Below are 14,715 nucleotides of genomic sequence, written 5' to 3'. Positions count from 1 at the left end.
TCGGCCGGCTTCGTACGGTCACGTGACCACTACCGCCCCTACTAGCGTTGTACGTTAGATATCATGGTCCACATGGCGGCTGCTGCTAAGCTAAAGAGAGAGAATTCTTAGCTTTATACGCGACAGACCCATGCGTTAGTGTGCGGGAGAGAGAGAGACGGACAGCGGCTTTTTTTCTCCAATGTGCGCGCCTCGTGGCGAACGCGTGCGCGTCTCTTCTTTCTCCATTTGTCGTGTGTCTCGTTCTCGGGTTTGCTGAGTCGTTAGCGAAAATTGATGAAAATGCAGAATGTTCGTATATAGGCTTCTATTTCACCGCGACTCGAAGTTTATGTTCTTTTTTTTTCAAACTCAGCTGTGGGGAGGCTCACGCGCGCGCTGATATCCGAGAGGTTAGGAACGTCCAGACGACCGAGGGAGAGTCTCTGTTTATGAATTTCATGGAATTATTACGTCAGTCCACGTACATTCGATACCTACTTCTCGTTTCGCCTGACGTCATGCCTACACACACACACACACACACACACACACACACACACGCGCGCGTATTTTACGAGACGAAAATTTCCTAAGAGAGAATAATAATTCGAAAAGGGAGTCGTCGCGCATACAGAATCGATTTTTAAAAATCCGACCGTTATCGGTCCGTTCCACGAATGTGAATCGGCAATTATACACACGAGATACGAGTGCTGCGAAGAGTTTTATAAGTATCATGGTTGTGATGCGTTTTATTATAGCTAAGTGACCGATTGCAATACACTTTATTCGATATAGCTCTATCGGATGAGATGACGAAAATGCATGTGGCATTTGAAAAAGAAAATCGATGACTCGGTCGGTTGCGCGTGTTTTCGACATTGTGTATAGCATTACGAGAGTTTTTTCCCCAGTTTCTGTGCAGCTCTCTTTTTGTATCGTGAAATTCGAGGAATATCATGGCCTTTATTGTCATGCTAACGTATATAGGCAACGTTTTGTCCTTATGGAAACGATCCTTACGTTTCTTTCACGATTGTCAAACTTTATTATAATGCGGCTCTCGCGATTGTGCTGTACTTAGTAATTCAGAAGGTTTGTTTATTTTTATCGGTCGCGCCTTTGTCGTTCTTGAATATACTGAGCGTATAATTTCAGAGATGTTATTTCCTCAATTTTTGCGGCGAAATTATAATTTGTTTGTCGTGAGATAAGAACCCGTGACATTGTTGCGATTATATCGGCAGAAAATTTCAGCATTGTGTCATCGATGATCCCTTTTAATTGTATACTGGGGGGGGATTACCTTTTTATTATATTTAAAAATAATTTCTGATACGAAGCATTTTGTTAATGAGAAAACAAAGTGTTTTAATTAAGAAGTACCGGTACACGGCTTCTTTTACAAATGCAAGTATATTTATGTAGTTTCGAACAAATTTTCCGTTTGAATTAAATTATTCAAAAACAGTGGGACCGAGAATCCATTCGGCCTTGAGGTAATCCATAAAATTAACGAGCGGCGTGACTGTCTTGAGTCACGAGAAATGCTTAAAACTTAACAAAATTTCGCAGCTCTGATGGGTAACTCCAAAAAGTGTCATTTCATCACAACTACACTTTAGCATAATCAGGCGAAAATCGTAACGACATAAGAATAAGCAATTGAAATAATAGTGCTGATGATAAAAGCTCGTTGTTTTTTTTTTGCAGAAATCCGAGTTATCATGTTATGGATTCTTAGCAATTCATGAGATTTTTGCAACATACATTTATCGCAATATTGCTCGGATACTCTGCAATTGGCATGACTTCGTGGTGTTTCTACTTATAGATCTTCTATGCTTATCGTGTGTATCCATGATTCGTGAAATTTCATCATCGACTCGCACTACTCTTTTCGGGCTTTTACATCAAATTATCGCAAAAATCATTGATCAAATTGTTTTCGTTGCAAACATTATACCTGCACATACTTAAAAAAATATCGCAATAAATCACATTTTACCTCAAAAAACGATTTTTCCAAAAAAATGCGAGTCGCGTACGCTGCAAGTTCATTCATTCATGCAAGAAAATTGCATTATCCTATATAATTAAACAATTACCATAAATAAAGATGGATTATCTGTACATGTTTAATAGTTGGAGATTCGAGTAGGAAATTGTTAGAACTTAAGTATAAATATCACTGTTTCAATCGCAATTGAATTTGAAACTTAATTAATCGCTAAATCGACTAATTCACATCCACACATTAAAAAAAAAAAAAAAAGTGCATTACCGTATTCATCAAAGCTTTTTATCCTCTACTCGTTTAATCTTTTTCCGAGCTTCTTAACAATCCTCTGCGCAAACACACGCGTCGGCGATTAAAATAGTCCATAGGCAACAATTGTCGAAAACAATAAGTCTCGGAGGAAATATTATGAGTTGCCGAGTGCGTATGACAAGTATACCAAATATGTATAATGCATGCATATACGTATAACACGCACGATTAATATAATCAAAACGCGATTATAACGTCTCCACGCACGCGCATTTTTGCAAGCAAAAACGACTAAAATAAGATGTTCTCTCTGCAGCGTTATGTTATATCGTTATCGGTACAAGGATAATGATTCGTATAATTATTTTCATTAAAACAAGCATATATTGTATATAGCGCATCAGAATCAATCCGCAGCAGCAGCAGCAGTCGACTCGGTGTTTAGCGATCGTACGACTATAGCATCATCATCTTGGCCTGCCCCACAGAGTGAGAACGACGATCCTCCAGAAGACTGCGCATGTGGGGCCTGCGCGAATCTGGGGCGAAGCGTCAAATCGCGTGTTCTCTCCTTATCAACGCCGAGTGCGAGCCCATTTATTGTTTCCACTTTCTCCTTCAGTATTTAATACACACACACACACACACATACATACATACACACGTAGCGTAGAAATGCGCTCCGGTCCACTCGAGGCTTATCGATACCCTGGTCCGATTGTCAGAGGATGAACCTCGTTGTCAGCTTATCTGCATGAGGGAACCACGTGTGTGTTCTATAAGCTAATTTCTCGGAAAAAAAAAGTTACGTATATTCTTCGGTGAGATTTCGAGTGTTTATGCGTGGAGAGAGTGAATGTTGTCGCGAGACAATATCGTTTCCTAAATCAGTCACCACATATACATAGCTTATCGAAGGTTTGGAGAAATTCGAGAGATACATATAGGGAGAAAGATCGCCAGTCATGCTTGCTAATTGGTAAGCGATACTGAACGATAACAAAGTAATAATTCAATTTCGTTCAAATATACCGAGCGAATCGGTCGAAACATTACGAAAAAAAAAAGAGACGATCGAAGCGATTACACAAAGTCATATCGAGCTTGTCTAGTACTTCCGTTTCTTTCAGCAGTACTCCAAACTCGTCGAGATATCGGTGTAGCTCGACGTGTGTTATATATAGTACAAAGAATGCGATGTAGCATGAAGATTAGACGGGGCGACACAGATTCGAAAAAACAAATTTTTACAGCTCTCGAGCAACAAAATATGATCCGATATTTTCTCGGCCCAATCGCGCACTGAATTCTTCGTGCCGATTTATCTGAGGCCGCGTATAGCTTTCGAAAGAGCTGCGCTCGCTCGCATTATTGTCAGTGAGAATGGCGTATAATACGCAAGGGAAAGGCGAGAAAGTGATAAGAGATAAGAAAATTATATACGAGAGGCTAAACCCAGCGGAGAAGAATATACATAACGTCATGCGATATTATCGAGTAGCCGGTCTTTCGATGAAAAATAAAAATCGGTATTGTGTGTATGCGCGCGAACCTGTTGATGGATCCTCCTCCTCGAGATTATTTTGAGTCTGCGCTTTGACTTAATCCGGTCACCTCGTGGCTGGATGTTTATGTGTCGAAATTAATTAATTTAAAGCACTTTGCTATATACTGTTCCTATAATTTGTTTGTTTGGATATGGAAATCGTTGGCCTGATATATTTTTTCGAATTTCATCATCATTCAGAGGTGTGATCTGTAATCACGATTAATATAAGAGCGGAAACATGTCAGAGATTATTGTTCAAGATTTTTTTTTTTTTTTTGCCAAACTTCTGCAGTCTGGGACTGCTATTTTTCTTCACCTGATATGTCACTTGCGTCATTGTCACGTGGAACAGCTGTATTTTGCTTATCATTATACATGGACACACGTGTATAACATGCATACAGTAATATAACTGAAAATAAATTAACAAGTCAGCTCCGAATATTGAGTTATATTAAAAGATTCTGCGAAGGCATTTAAATAATATACACGTGCGATATCAAGCTCGGGATTTAAAACAGAATTGTTTGTTGGCATGTGCAGAACTTTCCATACATGTGTCGTTTTGGTCTTATTTAAACAATCGCATTTTTATTGTGCTTGTATATTTAAAATTTAATCATGCAATCGATTGTTCACTATATATATATATACTGTATTTAAAATATAATATCATTGACATTTCATAAGGTCTATTACGTAGCATATATTGTATTTTAATAAAATTTGGTACACTTTTGATGTCAAGTGTGGTGAGTTATCTTTTTATAATAATAATCTGAGGAGAAGAGCCTTTTTCGACAGCCTAGAATCAGTGTGATACGAAAAAACATTGCAATATATGCTTATTGAGCGCGGTCGAATCATAACTGTTATATACTTATATGTGATAACGTGTAGCAGTATCAAATCGCTCGGCAAACTATAGTAGTCCATACAACGACAGATCAAGATAATGCACGAATCAACAAACTTAATAAAAATTCCCTCTTTTTATGTGCCAACATATCTTATTTGGTCGACTATCGTGTGGGTCATAAATTTTGAATTCATCAGCGTTTTGTTGATATCGCATCTGGGCCAGTGTCTTTGGTATATGTACATAGATCCTGATGCTTTACGATATTCTACTTTAAGTAAAGATTTACTCTTCTTTATTGATCAATATAGCATCTAATTTCTCTGTCAACCTCGCCGATATACGTGCGAAATGCTGATATCGTTATGTGTATGAATTTGTTCAATATAATATATTCATTTGTACTAAAGAGGTAGAAGAGTAATTTTCAGATTTGGAATAATTATTATATCTGCATTGACGTAAGAAAAGTTTCAAGTATTTCGATATTTTTAATGGAAAGCTTTTTTAGTGCCTTATATTCATATTGATGTCATCAATCACGTTATGCAGATCGATCAAATCCGACCGATATGATATAAATATATGTATATACAATCAGTGTAATTACTTAAGAACATAAATTATATACTTGACATCATAGAGCATACTTTTATAATATTTGTTATGCATGGAAAAAACAAACGTTTAATTTACAATTAATTAATCATTAAATTTCAGACTACTACTGTGTATGTTATACAGTACGCGAAACTCTTTTCTCTCAAACTTTCTTTTTTAATCAAAGTCATGAGCTTTTTTCTTAACAGACGTCCGTATATTGTCGTATGAATTTAGATGCCCTATAGTGATAACCCTGAAAACACTTGGCAGAATTTAGCTTTGCGTGTAGAGTTTAGGTGATAACATTAACTTTTGTTTGATGAAAGTTGAATCTTGCTTAAGCTGCAAGTATGTACATATATTATGTTCCGAAATTTGCCAACTTTGCAGTGTAATATCCGACACAATTTTTGTGTAACGGCCGTAATAAAAAAAAATATATAAAATCTTATCGCAATTGTTCGGGCTGCAGACGACGGCAATGATAGAACGTAAGCGAAGATATACCTTTTTTTCTCGTAATAATAAGGTGTAATACAACGTATAACATCGCAACTATTGTCACTATTGATCATAGTGTTCAATTGATGCAATACCTTCTAAAGCTAACGTTATTGACATAATATTATAAATTTTCTTCAGTGTACAAATAATTATTTTCTACGGGCAAAATAAAACTATTATACTGTTTTGTATAAAACGAAATTTATGAAAAATATGCAATTTTGAATTTAGAAAAACTAAGTTTACATATTTTTAACTAAGGTTTTTAATGAAAATTCACAGTGGGAACAATTGTGTAAACAGAGCCATTGTTTGACAAAAATTCTTCAAAGACAAAGATATGCCGTAGAATAACTAAATTTGACGAGATAAAATTGGGCATTAAGCAGTAGATTAATTTCTAAACTTCGCGTCGAAATTCGCAATAAAATATAGAAAACAAAAACATAAGTTTGAGCTAAAAGAAAAAAAGAACTATATATTATATCTAAACAAAGTTGATGTAATAAACATAAACCTCATTAATCAGTTATCTCATATTACTTACTCTCCGCCAGGCACTTTTACTGATTATCACGCAATACGATCGATGACGTGAGGTCGTTGAAAATTTTGCTTCCCTCTTGTGCTTTAAGAGATTACTCTTAGTTTCAGTCGAGAAAGAGATCTCTAAGAAAATAAAGAAAAAAAAATGTGACGCGTCGTGCAATTTTTTGGCTTGGAAAGCATGTAAACTTTAGCAATGGTATGCAATGCATTCAGAACAAGTTTCTCAAAAGTTTGCAGTTTTTAAGATTACTAAAGATTTTTTGTCATGCAAACTGAATAGGTATCTAAAATACACCTTTGTGATAGTGTTTTCTTCTCTATTGCTTCATTTTCAAAGTGCTTTTTCAAATTCAAATTCCATTTCCAAACAAAAGATACCGGTCCTCTCTTTAAAAAATGATGGCCTTTGTTGTGAAGTATTTAATACGTGATTCTGATTGGTTGCTGGTTGGTTGCCTAGGCAACGAGATCAGAACCGCGCTTTAAATTCATAACCCTCAAAACAGTCATAACTCATAACCCTGGTAGAAATGTTTGAGGTGTTTAAAATGAAATGTGGAAACCTTGATAACAGATAAAATATATGTAATATAACTAGCAAGAAATTTTAGTAAAAATTAATCATTACCAAGAGTGTGTAGTATTACAACATGTGTATTGAAAAGTGGCACCTAACCCTATTTAACGTAGTAATAAAGTGTGTGAATATTATTTAGTTTTTTTTTTTTGAAATGTCGGTGAGAAGTTCAATTAAAAGAATAAAGAGTTTGAAGATATACTGTGTCTTTGTGCCCAAAGTCGCCCTCGGTGAGATTTGAGAGATGAACTTAGAGAAAAGTTCAGTATCCGAGTCAGTAAGTCTATCATTATACAATGCTCTTTGAATTGTAAAAAGGCTACTAGACAACTAAAATATGACACTGCCACTTCCTATGTTACCTAGAGATATGTAACCTAGATGATTCTGATTTAACTGTTTTCTTCATATTTTCACATCCAGGCTCATGCGAATTTTTTAATCGAGCAGGTCAAATTTTACTTATAGCCAGTTACGCAGAAACTACTATCTCTAGCACATTGTATTTCTGGTTTCTAGCATATTTTTACATGGAGAAAGTGATAAATGTTTTCGCTTTTTTGTCAAGGTTTTAGGTAATTAGAATTTTGACTTTTAACAGTTGTTAGAGATTTTGAGACCGATACCTGTTTCTCCATTTTTGCATTTTTTTCTCATTCGAAAACTAACAGGTCTAGAGAGCTCATATTTTGAATATAGATTTCTTTTGTGATTGTGGAAAGATATCTGAAGTCGAATCGACCTTAACTGAAAAACTTCTGATTTCGACTCCGACACTGATGTGAATGCAAACTCATGCTATACGACTAAATAATTATCATGGGTGTTGTAGTCGAACACAAAAGTATTTCAGCATTATTAATATATTTATTAAAAAATAGTTTTGAGGGATTTAGTAACATGTTTATAAAATATTAGCAGACGTTAATGTGCCGCCCAACACTTATGGTAGATTTTCTACCAGTGTTGTTAGACAGAGATAGAATCAAGAGGGCGCGAAGCGCACCTTCATTCCTATCATATAAAATTTCCATGAAGCTGAAATAACTATAATAGCTGAAAAATCAACACGGAATTCGAAATGTTTCATCGCTGTTTAGCCTGCCTGTAACTGGCAGGGTTATCCGTGTCAAGCATAGGAACTTTTTTAAAGCGTTAGGGTCAGTCAAAAATGTACTTTTAATACATGATGAATTCAAGACAAAAACCAATTCTCCTTAAGTCAATAACTAACCCTCGCTCACTGAGCTTGAAATCAGCAAATACATAATACAAAACGGTTTTGTGGGGACTGCGAAGGAAATAAAAAATGAAGTACAATTGATCGATTTATTTGCTAATAAAACTTCGAGTATAAAAAAATAGAAAAAGTTCGCCGACCTGTACGAGCTACGCCTTAAATAAATACGCGAAAGAGTATATCGTACGAGGCAGATTTCACCGCGCAGATGTCGTTTCAAAGCGACCTTGACCCCAACGACACCCTCTTAAGAACTGAACCTCCCCTCGCAAAGTCTTATATTTGCGTACCACCGACAACAGTTTCTTCTGCGTCACATGTGCCTTTCAGCTTCTGTGCCTATGGTTCATTTTCTTTTTTAATGCTAAGTATAAGAAGAGTACGTTTTTTTGGATCTTAATAAATAATGCATTGATCGTGGAATCTGAAAAAAAGTGTAAATAGTTCGCGAGGGCTAGCAAGGTATTCAAATTTATTTCGAAAATTTCCTTAGCGATAAGACTTTTATTTTAATTTTATAAAATATATTTTGTTCCGATTTCGAAAATGTAATTATACAACATAATTTATATAAATTGATTTGGGATCGATGAATATAGGCTAATTATAGTATTGAATTTATTAAACGAATTTATTAAGATCAATATTTGCAATTTCAAGTCAGATACAATGACCTGAGTAAAAAAGTTTCAGTACTTATTTTATTTGGGCTTGGTCTTCGTCGGGCTATAAATAACTGTATATATAGGTCAGTACTTTACTTCTACAGTAAGTTGAGCCTACTACCGGATGCAATCAATCATTGATTATCAACTTATTATCAATTCTGATCATTTAATACAACCTGCTTATCGATGTGTAATACGTTCATTTAAATTTTGAAAAAGTCTATTTAAATTGAATCTCAAAATTCTAAATGGTAAAAGTCAATGTTTCTAGAAAATTTTCAATACTTTTTTTATAAAAATTAAATATATCACAAAAGTATAAATTGCATTACACAGGTCTACACACTTTTATTGTGCATCTATTATTTTAGGCTTTATTTTACCAAGTTACCGACACTATCGACCGCACCTTTCCTAATTCGTAGCTGTAAATATTTTTTATTGCAAAAAGCTTTATGCATTTCATGAAATTGATATGGATTTTCCATTGTCAGCTCCATTATTGGATGAAAAACAAAGTAACCGATTTAACAGATAAAATATTAATCCAACAATGTAGCTGTCCCAGTTATTTCGGAAAGGCGCAGTTGAGTATCAGGCTTGTACTAAACATAATATCCAAAAGATGCCATATTACAAAGCAAAATTATTTTTTCTCGAATATATATATATATATATATATATATATATATATATATAAAGTATAAGAATTATTAGTGTCGTGTCCTGCTAAAAAAGGTAAAGAGTAAATTTAATGATAAATTAATTAAACATTAATCGTTACAAATACATTTTAATGATGAATATTAATGAAAAAATAAATACCCATCAAGCTCTTAATTTATAAAAACGAATTAGGCAGCGAATCAATAAATTTTTGTCTACAAGTTAGCTTGTTCGATAGCAAACAAACTTCATCGCTCGTTCAATGATCAAATATATAAAAATGTCATTTCACCTAATTGGTATTGACTGGATCGATTTTGATGTAAGTTTATTTTAGTTGTCAGTGGTGCGTTGCAAAAGTTTGATTTTATAAACTAGTGTACACAAATGAAAAATCATGCCGACAACTAATATTCTAAACATTTCCGTCTATCTTTTGGTATTTAATATTTTTTTGGCCAGAACTTCAAAAATCACGCCAATTAATAGAATTAAAGAAATGCGTAACGAAAAAGAAATTGCGGGAATCGTGGTGAGTAGTGTTTTGAAAGATTGTTGCATAATCTATTTATCATTCGATATTTTGTTTTTTCCTTGTTAATAACTAATTTATCTTCTTTTCTAACGAATATCATCAACCAAGATGGCAATTATCAATCATTGCTTTAGTATACAATCGAGAAATATTATTTTGTACGAGAAGAAAACTCTTACCCTTTTTCCAATGCTCAATCAAACGTCATCATTGCTGATGTCGATACAAAACGACAAACGTTCCCAAAACTTACGTTCCGTCAATTCTACCATTGTGAACAATATTTACAATTACGATGACGTCGTAGTAAATAATAAAAATAGTCCAGTGAAAAGTTTTGTGATAATTGTGTCAACCAGATCCATGTTATCGCTGGCTTTGAAAAAACTGAAAGATTCAATTTGGTGGAATCACGATGTGACTCTCTTACTTGTAAACACTGAATTAAGCCTTCATGGCTGCAGCGATGCGTATGAGTTTTTACATTTGGTATGGATTTTCAATATTTTATCCGTACTTTTCGTATGCTCAAGTAACCAATACGGGGTACAACTTTACACTTTTGACCCGTTTAGTAATGTTGCTCCGTCACCATGGGATTCTGTGAAGAGTAAAAACGTTGATGAATACAATTCTTGGACGTTGTTCAGATATTCCTCGATTAAAATACCTTGTACGTATAAAGATACCATTGATTCATTGAATATTTTTACTAAATCGACAAAATTGTGTTCGCAGATATAGATTCATCGCTCTGTCAAAATCTTTACTTCGATAAAACACGAGACTTACACGGCCATGTCGTGAATTTAGGTGTATTCGTTCAATCGTCGACGCTTCCGTTCGACGATATGAAAGTTGGATTGGATCGATTTGGAGGCGTCAATGGTGAAATAGCCAAAGAAATATGGACGAAATTAAACGCCAATGCTAGCGTTAAATTTTACAAGACGATGGGCACTTTTGACGCCAAAGGCAATCCTGTAGGATTCTACGAAGATCTTCGATTACATAGAATAGACTACGCAATGAACATGATTTTCTTTCGTTACTTCTGGAAGCTTCAGACCTATCCTCACGAAAGCTCTGCGATATGCATAATATCTTACAAGGATAGATCCACTATAGGATCTCTGAGAGAACTGCTATCAACCATCACTTCAACATTTTGGATAATCGTCATCATTGGCTCTGTTATATTAAACATAGCTTTGAAATTCCTACTAAACGAGAACATAAGTTCGAGCTGTTTGGAACTGCTGAGAATGATAATCAGTGTATCCAGTTTAAAGGAACCTCAACAATACACTAGAAGATTCTTCTTCGCTTACATCATTGTCCTGACGATGATGACCAACTTTTACTTCCAGAGCAGCTTGAGCTCGATCAGCATCGCACCATCGTCCAAACCAGTCATCGACTCGGAAGAAAGTTTGCTAAAATCCGATTTGATCATTTACGGAAGGGCTAGCATGAGATCCTTCCTCAATCTATCGGATCCAAAACACAAGGAACGATACGTCAACGAGGAGTTCCCCAAATGCGCCAAACGTCTGTTACAGGGACAACGAGTGGCCTGTATTTCTGGATGCATATCATCGAGGTATAACATTTACGAGGGCGGTAGAGTTCACATATCCGAGGAGAAAAGACACACGTTCATGTCCTTCGCGGTGAGGGACAACTGGCCGCTGTACTTCAGAGTCAATCAGATTCTTCGGAGGATGAGCGAAGGGGGATTGATCGTTTTGTTTCGTCGGCGGGAAATGCGGCTGTTCAAACGACCGCCTAGATTTAGAAAATCTATAAAGAGGATTACCATGAGAGATGCGAATTTCGCGTTTTATGTTTGGAACGTAGGAGTAGTTGTATCGAGCTGTGTATTCATGTGTGAAATCTTTTTAGCTAAGATCAAAACCAAGATCTCTGTTGCTTTTTGATACTTCCGGAGCATCACTTTTGAAAAATGTTTGCTAAAATATGTACCCGCGAGATCTCCGTTGATGTAATATTTTATAAGTGATTTGAATAAAATTTTGAAGCCAACAGCTGGCGGCATCTGTGTAGACATGCTCGAAGTAATATAGAGATAACTACGTTATCGACGTTTTGTCTGCTCAACAGCTAATTTTATTATCGAGTGATGGAAGTGGAAAAAAAGGTTGTGTCTATGCGCTGGTTTTCATCATTTTTGAATAATGATTGATTTTCTTTAATTTCATGAAAAAAATCGAAAAACCGAAAAAATGGACCAAATCTATTATGTTCTTGTTATTTCAATGTCTTGAATGTGGTAAGTTGTTTTTATTGATTTTTAAGGTACACTCGCAAATTGAATATTTATTTGGCGAATTTCTCATATGGCGGTATCCAAGGCCATTTAATTCACAGAAGTGGCGCGCTATTCAAAAGAGAAGATCTATACTTAATATAAAACCAGAAAATAAACTTGTTTTCGCACAGCCTGCTGTATGTGGATTTTTTATTAATGCCCGTGTAGATGCAATTTAGTAGTAAGCTGCAAGCGAATAATTTTAAGGTTTACAACTATAATTTGTAAGTATATAGAGATCTAAAAAAAAATTAACTTTTAAAAAAGTAAAAAGTTAGGCAAGTTTGATATATTTCGCAACAAAATTACAGATTGAAAAGTACTAAGATCAATCAAACAAAGTTAAGTTTATTATATTTAATCGTGATGAAGCAAGGAACAACTCTCAAGATAATTACTACGTAACTTGCCATGCCCGTTTAATTTTGTTTATTGGTGAACAACTAAAATTTCCTTTTATGTATTAGAACGTCATACAAACACCATAAGTACAATGAAACGGGCATGGCAAGTTACGTAGTAATTATCTTGATAGTTGTTCCTTGCTTCATCACGATTAAATATAATAAACTTGACTTTGTTTGATTGATCTTAGTACTTTTCAATCTGTAATTTTGTTGCGAAATATATCAAACTTGCCTAACTTTTTACTTTTTTAAAAGTTAATTTTTTTTTAGAGATTTCAATACTTTTTAGTAAATTTTTTTGAGTATTTCATATTTGACGTCGTAGAAATAAAATATAAGCATATTTAGCACCTTTAGATCAAAGTTTTTTTGTAACATTTTTATCACTAACATGAGATCACTGATTGTTCTGATATACACCACCCTCGAATTATTTCTACGCCTAGACACCAAAGAACCACGGCGCGAACTACCCAGAACTCGTTATCGGCCACCCTGTACACCTAGACGCCGTCCTCGTATGATTTATTTACCTAAACACCAAAAACCACGGAGCGCACCACCTAGACGTCGTCATCAGCCACCCTATTTATCTAGACACCTTCGATTAAAATCTATTTAATCTGATTATAACTTTTAGTCGGTTTTAATCGGATTCAATCAGTTGTATTTTTCAACAAATATAACATTTTATTTAAAAACACAACTGTTTAAATCCGATTAAGACCGACTAAAACTTATAATCAGATTAAATAGATTTTAATCGATTAAATAGGCTTTAATTCGATAATTTCCGATTAAGAAATCCAATTAAACCCTATTATCTTTCGAATCGGATTTAATAAGTTATTTTTTAACAGGGTAGATGCCGTCCTCGTATGATTTATTTACCTAAACACCAAAAACCACGGAGCGCACCACCTAGACGTCGTCATCAGCCACCCTATTTATCTAGACACCTTCCTTGAAAGATTTTTACACCAAAACACCGAATACTACGGAGCACACATTTATAATTCAAGCAGAGTAGCAGACAATGTAGGCTCAATAGCTTGTGCGGCCAACTTCACAGTCTAACCACTCGGTCAAACTGCACGCAGCTAACTTAACGGTCTTACCACTTTTTGGGCTGAAGAAAAATTAAGCAAGTGATTTCAGCATTTTTGTTCACCTGCATACTTGTTTATTATGTTAAAGCTGGTTTATTGCTGATATTTTGGTTTAAAATCATAGTTTGGCATACCAGTATAAACATTTATCAAAATTAGCTGGGTACATGAATGATAAATAATTTATTTCCTTAATTGAAAATTCGAGATACCAATATAGAAGTAAATAGTGTCACGGGCGCCGCGGCGTCGTCTGCTTCTCAAACTCGCCTTCGTGGCGCTCCCGCGCCACTTGATTTCATTCAACTTAAATTGCATTTCCACGAATTTCATTCTCCAGTATAATTTTCTGAGAACGATCAGAGCAAGAAGCACCGCGCGCGTTAAACGCCGCCTGCGCGTATGCAGCCTTCCCAACACTCGCGTTCAACGATGAAAAGTGCAATGGGGGCTGCATCAGGCTACTTTAACGGAAATACACCTTTCGCTTTTATCTTATTTCGCAGAGATTAGAAACGTCCAACAATCAGGCACTGGACCTGAAAAAAGCTCCAGCCGTCGATCAAACTAAACGACGAAAGGATCATCGAGCGACATCGGGAGTTGCAGGACTATTATCGAAAATGCATCGATGAGATGGATATGATGAAATCGATTTCCCATCTGTGCCGAAGAAGTAGCCCGAGCTGTCGAGCGCGCGAAAAATCACTATCAACGAGGTGCTGGAACGGGAAACCCTGAACAACGATTTATTGAGTGTTAGACTTTTGCGAGACTGAAAAATGAGAAATGTTCGTTGCACCTATAGAAGAGAGATAAACTTAAACTCTGTCCTTATTTTGCGCTCTGTTGCATGATGGAGT

The 14,715-nt window shown here is 35.4% G+C and overlaps 1 protein-coding gene across 1 annotated transcript; it reads left to right on the top strand.

The window, feature by feature from the left end:
• The first annotated feature begins 10,458 nt into the window (after positions 1-10,458).
• On the top strand, positions 10,459-12,178 carry LOC116417448. Its single transcript, XM_031930578.1, has 3 exons — positions 10,459-10,493; positions 10,580-10,677; positions 10,743-12,178. The coding sequence occupies exons 1-3, from the start codon at positions 10,459-10,461 to the stop codon at positions 11,942-11,944; spliced, it is 1,335 nt and encodes a 444-aa protein (XP_031786438.1). The 3' UTR covers positions 11,945-12,178.
• The last annotated feature ends 2,537 nt before the right edge of the window (positions 12,179-14,715 follow it).

The sequence above is a fragment of the Nasonia vitripennis genome, chromosome 4, assembly GCF_009193385.2.
Source record: "Nasonia vitripennis strain AsymCx chromosome 4, Nvit_psr_1.1, whole genome shotgun sequence".
NCBI classification, from domain to species: domain Eukaryota; kingdom Metazoa; phylum Arthropoda; class Insecta; order Hymenoptera; family Pteromalidae; genus Nasonia; species Nasonia vitripennis.
The sequence above is the reverse complement of the archived record's forward strand: the minus strand, read 5'-3'. Positions and strand labels throughout refer to the sequence as shown.